The sequence below is a fragment of the Schistocerca americana genome, chromosome 7 (genome assembly GCF_021461395.2).
Source record: "Schistocerca americana isolate TAMUIC-IGC-003095 chromosome 7, iqSchAmer2.1, whole genome shotgun sequence".
Classification (NCBI taxonomy): domain Eukaryota; kingdom Metazoa; phylum Arthropoda; class Insecta; order Orthoptera; family Acrididae; genus Schistocerca; species Schistocerca americana.
Genome location: NC_060125.1, coordinates 528288309 through 528309994, shown reverse-complemented (window position 1 = coordinate 528309994; position 21686 = coordinate 528288309). Strand labels below are relative to the sequence as shown.

Below are 21686 nucleotides of genomic sequence, written 5' to 3'. Positions count from 1 at the left end.
TTTTTATTTTTTTTATGTTTTTGTTTTGTTTCTTTTTCTTTTTTTTCTTAATTTATACCTAAAAATTCCTCTATGAAGTAGAAGGAGTTGTCATTCAGAAATTCTTTTAATTTCTTCTTAAATACTTGTTGGTTATCTGTCAGACTTTTGATACTATTTGGTAAGTGACCAAAGACTTTAGTGCCAGTATAATTCACCCCTTTCTGTGCCAAAGTTAGATTTAATCTTGAATAGTGAAGATCGTCCTTTCTCCTAGTATTGTAGTTATGCACACTGCTATTACTTTTGAATTGGGTTTGGTTGTTAATAACAAATTTCATAAGAGAGTATATATACTGAGAAGCTACTGTGAATATCCCTAGATCCTTAAATAAATGTCTGCAGGATGATCTTGGGTGGACTCCAGCTATTATTCTGATTACACGCTTTTGTGCAATAAATACTTTATTCCTCAGTGATGAATTACCCCAAAATATGATGCCATATGAAAGCAATGAGTGAAAATAGGCGTAGTAAGCTAATTTACTAAGATGTTTATCACCAAAATTTGCAATTACCCTTATTGCATAAGTAGCTGAACTCAAACGTTTCAGCAGATCATCAATGTGTTTCTTCCAATTTAATCTCTCATCAATGGACATACCAAAAAATTTGGAATATTCTACCTTAGCTATATGCTTCTGATTAAGGTCTATATTTATTAATGGCGTCATACCATTCACTGTACGGAACTGTATGTACTGTGTCTTATCAAAATTCAGTGAGAGTCCGTTTACAAGGAACCACTTAGTAATTTTCTGAAAGACAGTATTGACAATTTCATCAGTTAATTCTTGTTTCTCAGGTGTGATTACTATACTTGTATCATCAGCGAAGAGAACTAACTGTTAGTAGTACTCTAAGTAACCACATACACAGTAAGCTTTGCCGTATACAAGGTCGCAGCTCACGCGTGTAGTCGCTTGACATGGTCTTGTGTCTGTTTTCGCAGTGGCCCCCAACACACTTTGAGGTGCTGGGACATACAACACGAAATTACATATTTGCAGTTCCAAACGGTTTCCATCGGAAATACAGGGTGATTCAAAAAGAATACCACAACTTTAGGAATTTAAAACTCTGCAACGACAAAAGGCAGAGCTAAGCACTATCTGTCGGCGAATTAAGGGAGCTATAAAGTTTCATTTAGTTGTACATTTGTTCGCTTGAGGCGCTGAACGTCAACTACCCGAGGCGATGGATCGGCCGCCAGGCAGCCCGTGACAGAGCACTTCATCACTGGCCTCCAAGAAGCCCTGATCTTACCCCCTGCGATTTTTTCTTATGGGGGTATGTTACGGATATGGTGTTTCGGCCACCTCTCCCATCCACCATTGATGATTTGAAACGAGAAATAACAGCAGCTATCCAAACTGTTACGCCTCATATGCTACAGAGAGTGTGGAACGAGTTGGAGTATCGGGTTGATATTGCTCGAGTGTCTGGAGGGGGCCATATTGAACATCTCTGAACTTGTTTTTGAGTGAAAAAAAACCTTTTTAAATACTCTTTGTAATGATGTATAACAGAAGGTTATATTATGTTTCTTTCATTAAATACACATTTTTAAAGTTGTGGTATTCTTTTTGAATCACCCTGTACATTGAAGAGCCAAGGAAACTGGTATAGGCATGCATATTCAAATACAGAGAGATGTAAACATGCAGAGTACGGCGCTGCCGTCAGCAACGCCTATATAAGACAACAAGTGTCCGGCGCAGTTGTTAGACCGGTAACTGCTGCTACAATGACAGGTTATCAAGCTTTAAGTGAAACTGAACGTGGTGTAATAGTCCCGCACAAGCGATGGGACACAGCATCTCCGAGGTAGCGATGAAGAGGGAATTTTCATGAGTTACCATGAATATCAGGAATCCGGTAAAACATCAAATCTCCGGCATCGCTACGTATGGAAACAGATCCTGCAAGAACGGGACGACTGAAGAGAATGCTTCAACGTGACAGAAGTGCAACCCTGCCGCAAATTGCTGCAGATTTCGATGCCGGGCCATCAACCAATGTCAGAGTGAGAAGCATTCAACGAAACATCACCGATATGGGCTTTCGGAGCCGAAGGCCTACTCGTGTACCCTTGATGACTGCACGACACAAAGCTTTACGCCTCGCCTGGGCCTGTCAACACTGACATTGGACTGTTGATGACTGGAAACGTGTTGCCTGGTCGGACGAGTCTCGTTTCAAACTGTATCGAGTGGATTGACGTGTACGCGTATGGAGACAACCTCATGAATCCAAGGACCCTGCATGTCAGCAGAGTATTTTTAAAACTGGTGCAGGCTCTGTAATGGTGTGGGTCGTGTGCAGTTGGAGAGATATGGGACCCCTGATACGTCTAGATACGACTCTGACAGGTGACACATACTTAAGCATCCTGTCTGATCACTTGCATCCATTCATGTACGTTGTGCATTCCGGCGGACTTGCGCAACTCCAGAAGGACAATGCGACACCCTACACGTCCAGAATTACTACACAGTGGCTCCAGGAACATTCTTCTGAGTTTAAACATTTCCACTGGCCACCAAATTCCTCAGACATGAACATTATTGAGTATATCTGGGATGCTTTACAACGTGCTGTTCAGAAGAGATTTCTACCCTCTCGTACTCTTACGGATTTATGGACAGCCTTTCAGGATTCATGGTGTCTATTTCCTCCAACACTACTTCAGACATTAGTCGGCTCCTTGCCACGTCGTGTTGCGACACTTCTGTGTATTCGCAGGGGCTCTACAAGTTATTGGGAAAGTGTACCAGTTTCTTTGGCTCTTCAGTATACGTTATGCCTTCACGCAATTTTAGTCGTTTAGTGGATTAGCTAGAGAAGACTGAAGATATTCAGGAACCAATGAAACCCCAAGCATATCATCACTTTAACGTTGTTATAAATTACTGCATTGTAAGGTGTACCGGGTAGCAGATAGACGCAGATTACAATTTAGTGTGATGAAAAGAAGACTGAAATTTAGAAAACTAATAAGGAAGAATCAATGCGCAAAGAAATGTGATACGGAAGTACTGAGTAATGAAGAAATACTCTCGAAGTTTTCTAAGGCTATGTGTGGGTACTGCGATAAGGAATAGCTAAGTAGGCAGTTCGTTGAAGAGGAATGGACGTCTCCAAAAAGGGCAGCCACAGATGACTGAAAGAAAAACATAGGTACAAAGAAGGTAATTGCGAAGATACCTTGGGTAACAAAATAAATACTTCAGTTGATCGATGAAGGAAGGAAGTACACAAGTGTTCAAGGAAATTCAGGAGCACAGAAATGTAGATCATTTAGGAATGAAATAAATAGGAAGTGCAGGGAAGATAATGTGAAATGAATGCACGAAAAATGTGAAGAAATCGAAAAAGAAATGATTGTCGGAGGACTGACTGTGCATATATAAAATTCAAAACAACCTTCAGTGAAATTAAAGGTAAGGATGATAACATTAAGAGTGAAACGGGAATTCCACTGTTAAATGCAGAGCAAAGAACAGATGAGTGGAAAGAGCATATTGTAGGCCTCTATGAGGGCAGATACTTTTCTTTTGACATGATAGAAGTAGAAACAGCAGTCGATAGAAAAGAGATAGGGGATCTAGTTTTATAATCGGAAGTTAGAAGAGCTTTCGAAGACTTAAAATCAAACAAGGAAAAAGGGATAAACAACATTCCATTAGAATTTCTAAAATCTTTGGGTGAAGTGGCAACAAAACGACTGTTCACGTTGGTGTGCAGAATGTATGAGTCTGCCGATATATCGTCTTACTTTCGGAAAAACGTAGTCCACACAGTTCCGAAGATAGCAAGAACTGAAAAGTGCGTGAATTGTTGCACAATCACCTTAAAAGCACATCCATCTAAGTTGCTGACAAGGATAAGTAGAATCGAAAAGAAAATTTAGGATGTGTTAGATGACGACCAGTCTGGCTTCAAGAAATGCAAAGGCATCAGAGAGGCACTTCTGACGTTGCATTTGCTAATGGAACCAAGACCAAATAAAAATCAAGACATGTTCACAGGATTTGTCGACCTGGACATAGCGTTCGGCAATGTCAAATAGAGCAAGATGTTCGAAATTCTGAGAAAAATAGGAATAAATTGTAGGGAAAGATGGGTAATATACAACAGGTACAAGACCCAGGAGGGACCAATAATAATGGAAGAACAAGAACGAAGTGCTCTGATTAAAAAGGATGCAAGACATCGATGTAGTCTTCTGCCCTTAATGTTCAATCTATATATCGAAGAAGAAATTAAGGAAATAAAAGAAAGTTTCAATAGAGGAATTAAAATTCAAAATGAAAGGGTATCAATGATAAGATTCGCTGATAACATGCTATCGCCACTGAAAGCCAAGAAGAATTAGAGGATCAGCTGAATGGAATGAACAATGTAATTAGTACAAAATATAGATTGAGAGTAAATCGAAGAAAGAGGAAATTAATGAGAAGTTGCAGACATGAGAACAGCGAGAAACTTAACATGAGGATTGGTGATAATGAAGTAGATGAAGAAATTCTGCTACCTAGCAACAAAAAAAAAAAAACATGACGGACGGAGCAAGGAGTCTATAAGAAGTATACAAGCACTGGCAAAAAGGGCATTCCTGGCTAAGAGAAGTCTACTCGTATCAAATACAGGCCTTAATTTGAGGAAAAATTCTGAGAATGCACGTTTGGAGCACAGTATCGTACGGTAGTGAAACATGGACTGTGGAAAAATCGGAACAGAAGAGAATCAAAGCATTTGAATTATGGTGCTACAGAAGAATGGTTGAAAATTATGTGGACTGACAAGGTATGTGATGAGGAGACTCTCCACAGAATCGGCGAGGGAAGGAATATATGGAAAACACTGACAAGACGAAGGGAAAGCATAGTAGGACTTCCATGATACTAGAGGGAACTTTAGAGAGCAATAACTGTAGAGGAAAACAGAGATTGGAATACATCCAGCAAACAATTGACGACGTAGGAGGCAGGTGCCATCCTGATACGAAGATGTTGATACAGGGGAGGAATTCGTGAGGGGGCGCTTCAGACCAATCAGAAGACAGATGACTCAGAATTTAGGAATAATCTGAACTGATCCTGAAAGGAAACCTGAGTATATCTTTTGTACACGTCTGTTTCATTTCCGTGTAGTAATGTATATAGAGGGTGTTCAGAAACAGTCTGAAAAGCTTGTAAGGATTTGCAGAGTAGGTTGTCCTGGAAATAAACGTAGCAGCAGGAAGGGCATCTGGCCACCCCTCCCTCCTAACTTTGCCAAATCCGTTCCTAATAATGCCGACCCTGCGTAAGTGCGGGACATGGCACCAGTGAACGAAAGAAAGAAAGTTGTCCTGGAAATAAACGTTAAGAAAAAAGTCGATAGTTTGCACCGTTTCAGATTGAATTTGTATTGAAGTTTTGCCAATCAGGTCATTGTGCATTCAAGCATCCTGCCAAAGACAGCGTCGCCAAACGTGTTTTTCGTTTGGTTTCCTCAGACCGAATAAACGTAGCTTTTACACCCAGCTGGAATTTATCACTTCCGTAAAAGGCATATTTCAACTGGCAATGAGCATTTCAACAAATGGTAACTCAAGGATCCGCAGATTTTTGTGCATTGCCGTCTTGTAGCACGTGCAAGTGCGTGAATTTGCTGGTTAGCAAACGTGAATGCTGGTTAAACCAGAAACGGTGCAACGTATCCAATTTTCTTCTTAACAATTATTTCACAGCACAACCTACCCTGCAACGCCCTTACAAGCTTTCCAGGCTTTTTCTGACTACCCTGCATATTGTGCGGCTCTTTTATGACGGTCGTCATCTTCTGCGTCTCAACTTCCTTAGCTTCCTCACGTGTCCAGTCTTCTTCATGAATGTCCCGTGAATTCATCGCATCATTAGTATTTTGAATCCACCTTCAGTGTGGTCTTCCACGTTTTCTTCGCTGAGCTGGTGTCCATTGATTTCTTTTGGCCATAGGTGGCCATACCAAGTTAATATTTTACCGTATGTGGAATCGCGAACAGTGTCTTTTTCTCCTATAATTACCCGTATTCTTTCGTTTCTGATGTGTTTCAGTCTGGCGATACGACACGTTTTCGTCAAATATCTCAAGGGACATCAGTTTCTATTTGTCCTTTTTGGTTAGCTCCCCTATTTCAGCGCAATATGCGGTGATGCTCTCTACGACTGACTTGTACAGCAAGACCTTCGTTTGTTCGTAATATTGGCGGTTCATAGCAAGGACTTGAGTCCACAAGTTACTCTTTTTCCTTGCCCAATTTTATCTGAGATGCGTTGTGCGCTTCTTCCATTTCTTGTAACAACGAACTTAAGTATTTAAATACGCAGAAATTTTTTATGCCGAATCCTACATCCAAGTCTTCTCGTTCATTTTCAACCGCTACCATATATTCCATATTTCATATGCTTATTGTCAGGCCTCATTTTGATTATTGTTCATGCATTTTTCTGAACATGTAGCTGGAATTGTCTTTTCTCTCGCTATAGGGAGCTTGTCATCGGCGAAGATTAAAGTACATAAAGTATACGGTACTTCTTGTCCTGCAGAAATTCCCATTCAAAGCTTTTGCTCTTCCAAGTTTGCAAAGCTTCTTCTAATTATACTTTAAGGTAAGTCGGCGTCAGTGGCCGCGCTTGTCTGCGAACCTTATTTATGGAGAATCCTTGAGAAATTTTGAAACATAACTTAACCATACTGTTGCAACTCTCAAGTTTCTCATTGCCTGAACATACTTATTAGCGATATTAAAATTTTTCATTACTACCCACAACTTACCTAGTTGGAATGTATCATATGTCTTTTGCAGATCAATAAATGTCAAAAGAACTGTCATTCCCCTTTCTAGCCTCTTTTCAATGAGGTGTTTAAGAGTGAATATGAACCAAAATGCAGAGCTTTTATTAATCCATAATAAAACAACAACAGATAAAACTTAAAATCCACAAAACGTGAACGTGCTGGATCGACGAGTAAACTTGATGGTGGATGAAAAATACCACAAACTCCGTAAGACTTCGCAAAGTCGTCATCAGCGCAGCAATTAACAGCCCGTATATAAGCCCGTAGTTCCGTCTGGTACAGGGCAGTCAGGTCCAAGTAGTGCGTCACGAGGATGATGTCAACAGTCTTCAGAGGGCGGAAGATATGTCAGCTGAGCCGCCGAGCGCTGCTTACGAAGACATTCTGGCTTCTAGGTGGCGACACGAAGTGGGTAACCGGGAGCGCTGGGTTCCCCTGTGTGACTCGATACCGTCAATATCTTTCATGGCGAAATCGATGTCGCTACGTAAGTACCTGATAAACGGTTTATCGAATCAGCTTCAGACTATGTCTCTAACTTTCCACTCTCGAACAGCGCGTGGGAAAAATGAACATTTGAAATTTTCTTTACAGGCCCTAATACTGGCAAGATGCAACGGCGTCAATGGCTACGTATTGAAATTAAGCCTTATACCGCCAAAATTGACCAAATGTCGTCCAAAAAGTGATGTCTAGTCAGTGTATAGTGCCTCCCAACTGAAATGAAATAGGATGTTCCTGCTCAACGAACAGGGGCAGCATTTGTTTATAAGCTCACCAGATAAAAGATTACTCACCCCATTAAGCGCACTAGTCATTGTGGGGCACAGTAAACGGCGTAGAACTACGTACCAGGCGCCCATGTGACCATCCGCTGCTCTTGTAGGGCGTGGCAGTGAAGTTATGTGTATTTTCCAGTCAGTCGTATGGAATCAGTGCAGTAGGATGCATCGATGTGGAGATGTGACAGAATGGCAGAGACGAGGTACTGGTTTGGACTTGCCTGTGACCACACCGTGAATTAAATTGCCTGGTTTGTTCATATATTACATCCCTACAAGTTATCGCGTAACACGCATAGCCCTATCACTCTACATAAGAACGGCAGTTGTTAAAACAATCTAGCCACAACGACTAGCGAACAGTGTCACGTCTCGTCAGTTATAAGACCACGCTTTATTGGCAGAACACTTCAAACATATTAAAATCCCATTAAAGAGACTGGCTATACTATACTTGTCCGTCCTTCGGTACAATATTGCTCCGCAGTATCCGATACGTACCAGAGAGGACGCCGAGAAAGTTCGAAAAAGGAACGATAGAAAGTTTCTTCTGTGTTATCACGAAATAGAGGACATGCTTCGAGAGCTGGTGTGCACTGCACTCCATCATCACGCCACATGTGGCCCACCGGGACCATTCGACAGCCGTATAATCCTCAGCCGAAGATACTGATAGGAGGGTCGTGTGGTCAGCACACCGCTCTCCCGGTCGTGATGATGGTTTTCTTTGACCGGAGCCGATACTATTCGGTAGAGTAGCTCTTCAATTGGCATCACGAACCTGAGTGCACCCCGAAAAATGTCCACAGCTCATGGTGGCCCGGATGGTCACCCATCCAAGAGCCGGTCACGCCCGACAGCGCTTCACTTAGGTGACAGCTGGTGTGTCAGTCATTAAGATATAGACGTTATTCGGTGCGGCACCTACATAAGGAGAGATGACTCTTCTGTCCTTGCCGTGTGGAGGTGTGATAAATTTTGAGGCTTCTCGATTGTTTGGCGTCTTTTCGAGTACAGGTCTTATATGAGGTTAATTCAACATCGGTGGGGGCTGTCTACCGATGGAGTAGCGCCGCTGCCCGCTTTTAGCAGGCGTTCCTCGTCCTGAGCTGGCGTATGAGTGGTTTCTGGGAAAGGCGGAACTTTATGTAGTGGTAGCAGAGTTGAAATACACACGAACAATGACAACTGTCTATTTATTAACCACGCACTAAGCTCAGTATAGTTTCTGAGGACGGATGTTCACACAACTTGATTACAACTTAAATGTCAATCTCTGATGTGGCATAACAGGTGCTTTCTCTGACGAAGTCTATGAACATTGGATTGGCGATGAGCAGGAAGGTGCCATGGAGGAGCCGCGACAGGGTTCCCTTAGGCTGTGCACTCCGTCGTCAGGCCAAAAGTGGCCCATCGGGACCATCCGACCGCCGTATCATCCTCAGCTGAGGATGCGGATAGGAGATGCGTGTGGTCAGCACACTGCTCTCCTGGTCGTTATGATGATTTTCTTTGACTGAAGCCGCTACTATTCGGTCGAGTAGCTCCTCAGTTGGCATCATGAGACTGAGTGCACCCCGAAAAATGGCAACAGCGCATGGCGGCCCTGACGGTCACCCATCCAAGTGCCGGCCACGCCCGACAGCGCTTAACTTCGGTGATCTGACGGAACCGGTGTATCCACAGCGGCAAGGCCGTTGCCTCCCTGAGGCTATGGGGTCGTGGATAGTCTACCGATGAGTAACCAGCTTCCAGAATGAGATTTTCACTCGGCAGTGGAGTGTGCACTGATATGAAACTTCCCGGCAGATTAAAACTGTGTGCCAGACCGACACTCGAGCTGAGGACCTTTGCCTTTCGCGGGCAAGTGCTCTACCAACTGAGGTACCCAGCACGACTCACGCCCCGTCCTCACAGTTTTACTTCTGCCAGTACCTCATCTGCTACCTAGAGCACTTGACCGCGAAAGGCAAAGGTCCTGAGTTCGAGACTCGGTCCGGCACTTCATCTGCGAGGAAGTTTCAGTAACCAGCTGTTGTAACGATAAGCGACGAGGTCCCAAGTGGCGGTGGCTTTTGGTTAGTCCAGGCGCAGGCCCTCGAGAGCGGCTCACGGCAAGGGCTAAACGGCGGTGTCTGACTGGTAACACCAGCGGCAGGCGTTTTGGTTCGTAGCGAAGACTCGAGAGTGGCGGAACTGGCTCACGCGGCAGTTAGGCAGGCTTGCTTCTTCGGGTCAACTTATCGCAAAGTTAAACCTAGGGCTTAGCCGACTGCACCCTTGAGATGTTATACATGGTTAGGAACTTCGTGTGTTTGGCGTCGTTGTAGGCCCCTGTCTTACATGAGGTAAATTCAGAGTCGGTGGGCTCTGCCTACCGATGGCATAGCATCACTACCCGCTTGTAGCAGTCACGGTCGCCGTTCCTCGTCCCGAATTGGCGGATGAGACTCTACTTGGTGTAGCGTCTTCCTGCCAAGCGTTGGCATCTATCAAGACAGTAAGGCCCGCCAGCTATGTCACGCAGGTAGTGTGCTGGGAAGTAGTAGGACACATGGAACACTCGGTGCAGGATTTTCGTCTGGACACTCCGTAGTCGCTTGACGCGGCTGGCGGCTACATTTCCCCATGCTTCACTGGCGTGACTGTTGAGGGTCTGAGCGGCGACCTAAGTACCCGCCCGCGGAAGACCACAGGCACACTATTACGTGGGCACGTGACCATGCGGATGCAAATAGATGCCTGCGACTGCAGCGCTGTTTACCGCAGCCTACACGCCAGGTAACGGAGAGGCTTGCGTCCCCCAGAGGATTGTGGCGGCTGCAGGAGGCTTGGCTGTAAACAGCTCAGCGACTCTTCTGCTGACAAACAACATCGAAGGCGAGGCAGGGGCCGTTCCTGGCCCGCGAAGCATATCCATCAACTTGGTGACCGAATATTCAGGGGCCCTACACACGCCACAATGGTCATTGTAATAAAGTACGACATATTAGAGCTCACGTGGAAAGATTCTGGTGCTCATTTTACCCGAATGCTATTCGACAGTGGAACGGTCGAAAAATAGTCTACAAGTGGTTTTGCTAACCCTCTTAATTCTAAATTCGAGAGTAGTGATATAAATGTAGACAATCGGCTTCAAACCCGACGCGAATTGCTGCTTTCAGGTCCATCTCAACTAGTTTATAAGCGAATAATGTGAGGGAAACTGCATGCAATTGACTTTTACGGTGTGATACCTTACAAAAAACGTCATTGTTTACGGCATCAAATAATATTGCACATCTTAATGGGCCAAACCGCACAGAAACTGGACAGTAGCTGAGTGGAGAGGAATAGTGTGCCCCGACGAATCACATTTACCTTATTTTTGAATCATATGTCGAATGCACCGATGGTCCAGTGAGACATTCAACCCACATTTAATGTAAAGTGCAGAAGTGCTTCTGTAGTGTTCTGCGCCCCACTCATTCGGGTTACCATGAACATTAACGGGAATGTTTATTTGTACATTCCCAGTGATTAAATGTTCCCCTTTCTTTACTTCTCCAATGACTATGCTGATGATACTCCTGTCTTCCAAGATGAAAACAGTCGTTTCAACAGGGCTGCACGTGTAAGTTTCTGGTTTGACACCCATACACTCTATACACCTCAGCTTTCCCGCGAAATCATCCGATCTCAATTTCACAGGAAATTTCTGGGAATATTTGCATCCATCATCTATAAGTGGACTGAACCGGATATGGCACACATGAACAAACTTGCAGACTCTCTTCCTTGCCGCATTGAGGCCACTATCAATGCTAGAGGCAGGGTTGCACGATATTCGCACGATGTCTCCTGGGGATGACCTCTTTTTGGTCTGCGTCAGCGTGTAATCGATGTTACAGATAATTGTGATGTTATTAATGTTATTGTTTCATTAGGTCTGTCATCACCTCTTAACAGTTCGCTTCTGGCTGGTCGAGTAATGGTCCGGAATTTGGGGCGGGACGAGGGGGCTGGTGGGGGGCAGACGTTTCCAGAGGGGAGTGAGTAGGTGTCAACGAATCTGACTGGAATTCTCCCTCCTTTTGACAGACCATCTAGGATGCTTCTCTTGTCTGCGGTCACGGCAGTTTCGCCAGTAAATAGAATTTTTGCTGCACGCATTCCTGTATCCCTATGATTCTATTGCACACTAAGAAATGGTGGATTACTCTACATTACCTGGCACTGCTTCCAACCTCAGCCTTTCCCTACAGTTTTTACCCTCTACAGCTCCCTATAGCAACAACAAAGTTTTTCCTTGACGCCTTAACACATATTCTATCATTCTGTCCTTTCTATTTTTCGTCAGTTTCTTCGCCGACTCTGTGCAGAACTTCTTCATTCCTTCTCACTCCATCGAATTATCAGCATCCTTCTAGATCACGACATTTCAGTGCTTCGAGTCTCTTCCATTCAGATTTTCCAAAATGATTAACTACCATACAATGCTGTGCTCCAAACATACATTTTCAGAAATTTCTTCCCTTAATTAAGATCGATGTTTCATACTACCAGAGTTATTTTGGCCAAGAATATCTTCTTTGCCTGTGCTATTCTACATTTTATTTACTACTTGCTTCGTCCTTCTTATGTCATTTTGCTTCCAAGGTAGCAGAATTCCTTAATTTCGTCTACTTTATGGTCCCCAGTTTTGATTTTAAATTTTTCACTGATCTCATTTCTGCTACTCGTCGTTATTTCCGTCTTTCTTCAATTTACGCTCAAGCCATATTCTGTATCCGTTAAACTGTCAATTTCATCTTCGAGTCTTATCAGTTACAGCCTTTCACCTGGAATTTTAACCGCACTCTTGAAGCTTTATTTTATTTCCGTCACTGCTTCTTAGATGTACAGATTAAAAAATAGGGACGAATGACTGCATCCCTGTCTTATACACTTTTTAATGAGAGCACTTCGTTCCTCGTCTTCCAATCTTATTGTTCCTTCTAAGTTCTTGTACACATTGTATATTATCCATCTTTCCCTATAGCTCACTTCTGTTTCTCTCAGAATTTAAAACATCTTGGAACATTCTGCAGTGTCGAACACTTCTTCTAGGTCTATAAATGCTATGAATGTGTCTTCTTTTCACGTAATTCTTGCTTCTAATTATCAAGAAGAACGTCAGAACTTCCTCTCTGGTGCCTACATCTTCCCTAAAGCCAAACTGACCACCATTTAACAAGTTCTCAGTTTTCTTCTCCAATCTTCTATATGTTATTCTTAACACAAACTTGGCTGCATGAGCTGTTAAGCTGGTTATGCGATAGTTGTCGTTCTTCTTTGCCCTTGCTATCTTCGGGATTTTTTAGATGATATTTTTCTGAAAGTCTGATGGTATGTCTCTAGTCTAATATATGCTACACAGCAAATTGAATAATCGTTTGGTCGCCACATAAACTGATGATTTCAGAAATTTCGAAGAAAATTTGTCCCTTATGCCTTATTTGATCCCGAGTCTTCCAGAGCTCATTTAAATTCCCACTTTAATACTAGATCCTTCATATCTTCCATATAGACTCTCATTTCTTTTTCTGTCTCTCCATCAAACAGTTCCTCCCGACTGTAGACGATTTCAGTGTACCCTTTCACCTGCCTACTGTTTCCTCTGAATTTGACTGTGGATTTCCATTTGCAGTTATAACGTTGACACCCTTCCTTCAAATTTCCCCAAAGGTTATTGTAATTTTTTTGGTATGCTGAATTAGTCCTTCGGATGACTGTTTCTTTTTCGATTTAGTCTCATGTTTCCTGCCGCTATTTAGGGTTGGCTTCTCTGCACTTTCCATTAAGTTCATTCGTAAATGACTTATAACGCTGTATACCCGTCTTACGTTGATCAGTTGAAGAATTTCTTCTGTTACCCAAGGTTTCTTTTTTTATTTATTTATTTATTTATTTATTTATTGTTCCGTGGGACCACATTTAGGAGAAGTCTCCATGGTCATGGAACGAGTCAATACATGAAATTATAACACGATTGTAGAAACAGATAAAATGAAATATAAGAAACATATTCAGGCGACAAGTCGTTAGTTTAAATAAAGAAAATCAAAAATGTACACTGGAATTTGCTTAATTTTGTATCTCTTCCAGGAGCTCCTCGACAGAATAGAAGGAGTGAACCATGAGGAAACTCTTCAGTTTAGACTTAAAAGTGTTTGGGCTACTGCTAAGATTTTTGAGTTCTTGTGGTAGCTTATTGAAAATGGATGCAGCAGAATACTGCACTCCTTTCTGCACAAGAGTCAAGGAAGTGCATTCCACATGCAGATTTGATTTCTGCCGAGTATTAACTGAGTGAAAGCTGCTAACTCTTGGGAATAAGCTAATATTGCTAACAACAAACGACATTAAAGAAAATACATACTGTGAGGGCAATGTCAAAATTCCCAGACTATTGAATAGGGGTCGACAAGAGGTTTTCGAACTTACACCATACATAGCTCGAACAGCCCGTTTTTGAGCCAAAAATACCCTTTTTGAATCAGAAGAATTACCCCAAAAAATAATACCATATGACATAAGCGTATGAAAATATGCGAAGTATACTACTTTTCGTGTTGAAATGTCACTTATTTCAGATACTGTTCTAATGGTAAATAAAGCGGCATTTAGTTTCTGAACAAGATCCTGAACATGGGCTTTCCACAACAGCTTACTATCTATCTGTACGCCTAGGAACTTGAACTGTTCCGTCTCGCTTATAACATGCCCATCCTGTCTGATTAAAATGTCAGTTCTTGTTGAATTGTGGGTTAGAAACTGTAAAAACTGAGTCTTACTGTGATTTAGCATCAAATTATTTTCCACAAGCCACGAACTTATATCATGAACTACATTATTTGATAATGTTTCAATATTACACACAAGATCCTTCACTACCAAGGTGGTGTCATCAGCAAACAGAAATATTTTTGAATCACCTGTAATACTAGAAGGCATATCATTTACATAAATAAGGAACAGCAGTGGCCCCAGCACCGACCCTTGGGGAACGCCCCATTTAACAGTGCCCCATTGGGACTGAACATCATTACCACTCTCAATATTGCGGAGGATTACCTTCTGCTTTCTGTTCTTAAAGTAGGAGGCGAACCAATTGTAAGCTACTCCCCTTACTCCATAATGTTCCAACTTCTGCAGTAATATTTTGTGGTCAACACAGTCAAAAGCCTTCGTTAAATCAAAGAAAACACCTAACGTTCGCAACCTTTTATTTAATCCGTCCAAAACCTCACAGAGAAAAGAGACTATAGCATTTTCAGTTGTTAAACCGTTTCTAAAACCAAACTGTACATTTGACAGCAAATTATGTGAATTTAAATGCTGCAGTAACCTTGTATATACAACCCTCTCAATAACTTTAGCAAACACTGATGGCATAGAAATAGGTCTATAATTGTCAACATTATCCCTGTCTCCCTTTTTATAAAGTGGCTTCACTACCGAGTACTTTAATCGGTCAGGAAACCGACCACTCCTAAAGGAAAAGTTACAGATATGGCTAAGTACTGAGCTAACATACGTGGAACAATACTTCAGTATTCTGCTAGATACCCCGTCATATCCATGAGAGTTCTTGGTCTTTAGTGATTTAATTATTAACTCAATCTCCCTCTTGTCAGTATCATGGAGGAGCATTTCAGGTAACAGTCTCGGAACACTTTTTTCTAAGAGCGCTATATGATTCCCTGTTGGGACTAGGTTTCTATTTAGTTCACCTGCTATATTCAGAAAGTGATTATTAAGTACTGTACATATATGCGACTTATCAGTAACATGGACATCCCCACTACGCACTGATTCTATATTCTCGACCTGTCTCTGCAGACCAGCCACTTCCTTTACGACTGACCATATGGTTTTAATTTTATCCTGAGACTTAGCTATTCTATCTGCATACCACATACTTTTTGCCTTCCTAATAACTTTTTTAAGCACCTTACAATACTGTTTGTAATGGGCTGCTGCATTTAGATTTTGACTGATTCTAACGTTTTGATATAATTGCCACTTTGTTCTACAGGATATTCTTCGCAGTTACATTCCTTTTACCTACGTATGTCTATCCATACTATATAGCGCAATACAAGTAAAGGACAGTCTGTTGCTTCGAATCATGTTCAAATTTCGTCGAATGGATCTGAGCGGTACCTAGTGATTCCACCCTGCGCACCGGAGCAGAAATTGTAGTCGCACACCACTCCAAACGGTTGAAATCACTTTCAGGAGGGTTATAGAGCCTTGCTATCCGTCGAGCAGCGTTGAATCGCCTAGGCGGTATCTACAGCACCGCAGGTTGTCCAGAACGTCTTCCTGATGCTCTTTCCACTGCAAACTGCCATCTTCGACCGCGATATGTGTGGGAATCAACGTCCCAAGAAAATGTCTTTAACGGCCCAAAAGTAATCTGAGGTGAGCCGGCCGGTATGGCCGAGCAGTTCTAGGCGCTTCAGTCTGGAACCGCGCGACCGCTACGGACGCAGGTTCGATTCCTGACTCGGGCATGGATGTGTGTGATGTCCGTAGGTTAGTTAGGTTTAAGTAGTTCTGGGGGACTGATGACCTCAGAAGTGAAGTCCCGTAGTGCTCAGAGCCATTTGATTTTAATCTGAGGTGAAAATATTAGGCATTCCATCCTGTATAATGTGTGTGTGTGTGTGTGTGTGTGTGTGTGTGTGTGTGTGTGTGTGTGTGTTTGTGTTTGTGTGCGTGCGTGGGTGTGTGCGTGCGTGTGCACACGTGCACGCGCACTTGAACTGGTCTCAACACGAGACGCAAGGCAATGCTAATCCAGCGCCTCGAGTGAGAGACAGCAATTTTCAGGTGTGGCGGCGTTCCGTTGCAGGTGCTGGGAATTACGGAGCGCGAGTTCTTCGACCAGATGGGAGTGCACTTTGTGGGCTTCGTCAGCCAGTACGGCTACGACCGGGTCCTCTCCGTGCTGGGTCGCCACATGAGGGACTTCCTCAATGGTACGTCACCTGTCTCCCCTCCTACTCCACGTCACAGGCTGTTGACGCACGCCATGGTCTAAAGGCTAAGCATGTTTGCATTAAAAAAGGGGTAAGCAAATTGTCCGAAATCATTTTCCCACAAACCGGAGTGGTGCCGATTGTACTGAAAAACATAAGCGATCTGCTTCAGACAGGCATGTGATAAAAGATTATAAGCGGTTCGTTAGACCTTTAATATCTCGTGTAAGAGTACGTGTTGCCAGCAAGATGTCAGTTGGTTCCTGTTTTGAAGTGTAGATAGATAGATAGGTAGATAGATAGATAAATACGAGGGTCGTTCGATAAGTAATGCCCCACATTTTTTTTCTCAGAACATATTTATTGTTAAGAGTCAGAATCCGGTGACAATATACATCAACATGTCTTGTCCATGTCCTATTTTTCTAAGTAGTCTCCATCACGTTCTATAGCCGTACGCCAATGTTGTGTAAGAGCATGTATTCCCTGCCGGTAAAAGCTCTTTTCCTGTAGGCGCAATTATGTTTTCACTGCATGACTGACACTCTCGTCATCTTCAAAGTGTGTTCCCCGTAGAGAATCTTTAAGCAGCTCAAGGAGATGAAAGTCCGATGGTGCCTGGTCTCGACTGTAGGGTGGATGAGGCAATGATGTTCAACTCAACTTGCCCGATTCTCAGACTTGTGTGTGGGCGTCCATTATCGTGTTGGAGCAAGATTTCTGCTGGATTCTTATCCAATGGAACACGTCGGAAACGGTTCTTTATTCAGAGCCTTCAAGTATGCCTCTGAATTGAAGGTTGACCATCTTGGTATCACATCCACGAGAATGACGCCATCACAATCCCAGAAAACTGCCACCATGACTTTTCCGGCAGAGGGGGTTGATTTGAATTTCTTCTTTTGTGGTGAATGAAGATGATGCCACTCCATGGACTGCCTTTTCGTTTCCGGCGCAAAGTGGTGCATCCACCTTTCGTCCTCCATAACGGTTCGTGGCAGAAACTGGCCCAGAGTGGACTCAGTATAGAGATGCCCACTGAGCAGCTTCTGGACCGACTGGTGACGGCTCCTAGGTCTAAATGTCGATAATGGTCTGTAGGCTGGTGTGCTGACCCCATGCCCCTCCATACCGCATCAGAGTGATGCCATATGGCAGAGGATGAAACGGAGGCCTCTTCACTTTGCTAAAATACAGAGATATGTAAACAGCCAGAGTACGGCGCTGCGGTCGGCAACGCCACATAAGACAACACGTGTCTGGCTGAGTTGTTACATTGGTCACTGCTGCTACAATCCCAAGTTATCAAGATGTAAGTGAGTTTGAACGTGGTTTTATACTCGACCCACGAGCGATGGGACACAGCATGATGAAGTATGGATTTTCCCGTACGACCATTTTACGAGTGTACCGTGAATATTAGGAATCCGGTAAAACATGAAATCTCCGGCGCCGATCCTGCAAGAAAGGGACCAACAACGACTGAACAGAATCGCTCAACGTGACAGAAGTGCAACCCTTCCGCAAATTTCTGCAGATTTCAGTGCTGGGCCACCAACAAGTGTCAGCGTGCGAACCATTCAAAGAAACATAATCGATATGGGCTTTCGGACCCGAAGGCCCACTCGTGTACTCTCGATGACTGCACGACACAAAGCTTTACGCCTCGCCTGGGCCCGTCAACATCGACGTTGGACTGTTGATGACTAGAAACATGTTGCCTGGTTTGACGACTCTCGTTTCAAATTGTATCGAGGGGATGAACGTGCACGGGTATGGAGACAGCCTCATGAATCCATGGATCCTGCATGTCAGCAGGGGACTGTTCAAGCTGGTGGAGCTCTGTAATGGTGTGGGTCGTGTGCAGTTGAAGTAATATAGGATCCCTGATATGTCTAGATACGACTCTGACAGGGGACACATACGTAAGTATCCTGTCTGATCACCACCATATCCATACATATACATTGTGCATTTCGACGGACTTGGCAATTCCAGCAGGACAATGCGACACCCAACACGTCCAGAATTGCTACAGATTGGCTCCAGGAACACTCTTTTGAGTTTAAACATTTCCGCTTGTCACCAAACTCCCCAGATACGAAAATTATTGAGCATATCTTTGATGCCTTGCAATGTGCTGTACAGAAGATATCTCCACCCCCACGTACTCTTACGGATTTGTGGACAGCCCTGGAGGACTGATGGTGTCAGCACTGCTTCAGACTAGTCGACTTCATGCTACGTCGTGTTGCGACACTTCTGTGTGCTCTCAGATGCCCTAAATGACATTAGGCAGGTGTACGAGTTTCTTTGGCTCTTCATTGTAGTACATGAAGGAGACACCATGGTCAAGTATTGATTCTACGTGGTCCTTTGTACATACATGGCAAAATTGACACATTCCATTAATGTAATCAACAGCAAAGACCTCTCGAGAGGATTTAGAATATGTGTTTGGAAATTGATGGGAAATGAATACTTCTGAACTGTACTGAATAGTCAATCACACAAGAGGCAGATTAAAGGAAAACACTGCATGCTGTTCCAATACAAAAAGAGTCGTATGATTACAGAACGTCTCAAAGGATGAAAGCTCAGTCCATAGCACTTGAGATCGCAACATGTGGATACACAGGGCTCCGCTAAACTTTGTACATTTGCACCATGCAGTTAGAGAAGTAAGCTAGGGACAGGCAATGGGATCAGAGACAGTTCTCAAAAGACACATGAATTCCCATAAAATTACTTCTGTGAAACTGATAACATCGAAATAGGCGTTCGCTTTACTCATTATATTTAGCTCTCTCTAATAGGAAGGAGTCCTAACCACGAATCACAGATCAAGTACACATGGTGATCAGTACAAGAAAAAGAATATTTAAGAGGCAAATGATAGTAAAAAGTTGATGGACCAATGGGAACCGCAATCAAGTTTATGTTGTTAGTTCCTTAAAGGAAGTTAGGTGAGAAATGATTTGTGAAATTTAGGTTACTAGGAACCCGTACTGGGGCCTGTGACTCATTATACGCAAAAACTGTTACACCTGACCAAACTCATTCAAATTACACACTACGACAGTTAAGCTCTCCTCGAACTCACGTAGATTAACTTGTTGGCCAAGGGGGAGGGACTGACCTATACAAAAACGACTATGCTGATGGCACGTGATCTGACTAGGACTACGAATAACGAAATCGCAAGACCATGCATTATATGCGAATTTAATCGTAAACAAAATGTGATGCTAACCCAAAACATTTTCGGTTGCTAAACTGATCTAAATGTGTTGGTTCCTACGACTCCATCCACATTCTAGCCTACGCAAAGCAGCCTGAACTTCCAACAGACCTTGTTCCGGAGAACAGAGATACTCATAACTCGACGGCATTATCAACGCATGAAGTTAGAAAAATATGAAACATGGGGAAAGGGGAAAGATATACCCCTTTCCCCTATAAACACTTTATCAGAAGCTCAACTTTTTTAGTTGCTGGTATGTTATTCTGCACATGCGCTCCTCAGTAATGGATATCTTTCTCGGAGGGGGGGGGCATATCTTCCCAAGATTGTTTCGACTACACTGCAGAAATTTCGGTGGGAAGCCCTTACACTTCATTCTTACCGTACAGATCTCTCCCCGCGCGATATCCGTATTTTTTATTTCCTGTAGAAAGACGTTCAGGGCCTTCAGTTCGCTTCAGATGAAGAGGTGTATGGCTGGATACAGTCGTGGTTCTGCAGGCAACCACAAACATTTTCCCATGAATTCAGTGGCCGTGTTATCTTACAAGCGTAAACAAATTAACAGTAATAGTGGTTTCTTTTGAAATAAAAAACAGTTTACTTACTTTTTTCCATCTGTCTCGTTTTCATTTGACTGTCTCTTATATTCTTTAAGGTACAGTCAGAACTGGAATCTCTTGCCGAATGTTTCTGCGCAGGTCTGGACAACCTCCACGAGTACCTGAAATTCTCGTACCCACGCATGCGTGCGCCATCCTTCATCTGTGAGAACGAGACGCGCCACGGCTTAACCCTGCACTACCGCAGCAAGCGACGCGGCTTCGTCTACTACACCATGGGGCAGATCAGAGAGGTAAGCTATGAACCATGGGTTGAGGGACGTAAGCCATAAGTGTACTACGCCATTGGGCAGATCAGGAAGGTAAACCGGTAAGCTATAAACCATGGGTTGAAGGACGTAAGCCACAAGTGTACTACGCCATTGGACGGATCAGGAAGGTAAACCATAAGTGTACTACTTGATCCAATAATTTACCAACAGCCGTATGATTTGTAGAAGTTTATTTTATTTTATGAACTTCTATGTGCTACCAGTTTCGGCATTACATTGATGCCATCTTCAGCTGTTGCTGGACGATTGATTCACGGATCCAGTTATATGGCTCTTTCCGTGTATAGCGATTTTATGACTATGACGAGTGGGGCCTGAAGATAGCATCAATGTAATGCCGTCACTGGTAGCACATAGAAGTTCATAAAATAAAATAAACTTCTACAAATCGTACGTCTGTTGGTAAATTATTGCATCAAGAAGTTCTAGCCAGCCGTCGTCCCACGATCAATAATGGATCAACGAAGAACAACTGTACTAAACCACGAGTCAGAACAGTGAGGTACTCTATAGGCCAATTATACCATGAGGCTGATCAGAAAGGTAACCCTTAACCCTGCTACACTAATGGAACAGATTAGGAAGATAATCCATAGGCTTACTAAACAATTGGACAGACCAAAGTAGCAAGCCATAAACCAAATACAGCATGAAACAGATGAGGTATCCAAGCAGTAAGACTACTAAATCATGGAACAGATCATCGAGATAATCCATAGATACTCCTACACAGTAGGACCGTCTGGAGGACCTAGTCATAGACCTTCTACATCATACGGCTAGCGAGGGAGGTAAAACAAAAATCTGTTACCCTGCAAACTATATCAGAAAGGCCACTCACACTCTTCACTGTAGAACTGATAATAAGGTAAACCAAACTGCAGCTACAC

General features: G+C 43.2%; 1 protein-coding gene and 1 pseudogene across 1 annotated transcript in view; one reads left to right on the top strand and one right to left on the bottom strand.

Moving 5' to 3' along the window:
• The window catches only part of LOC124623063 (soluble guanylate cyclase 88E), a 338153-nt gene that overhangs the window by 211724 nt on the left and 104743 nt on the right, over positions 1-21686 (top strand). Inside the window, exons 3-4 of the mRNA XM_047148855.1 lie at positions 16531-16657; positions 20603-20757. Of these exons, the coding sequence (XP_047004811.1) occupies positions 16531-16657; positions 20603-20757 (282 nt within the window). The remainder of the gene's footprint in view (positions 1-16530; positions 16658-20602; positions 20758-21686) is intronic.
• On the bottom strand, positions 9235-9351 carry LOC124623507 (annotated as a pseudogene).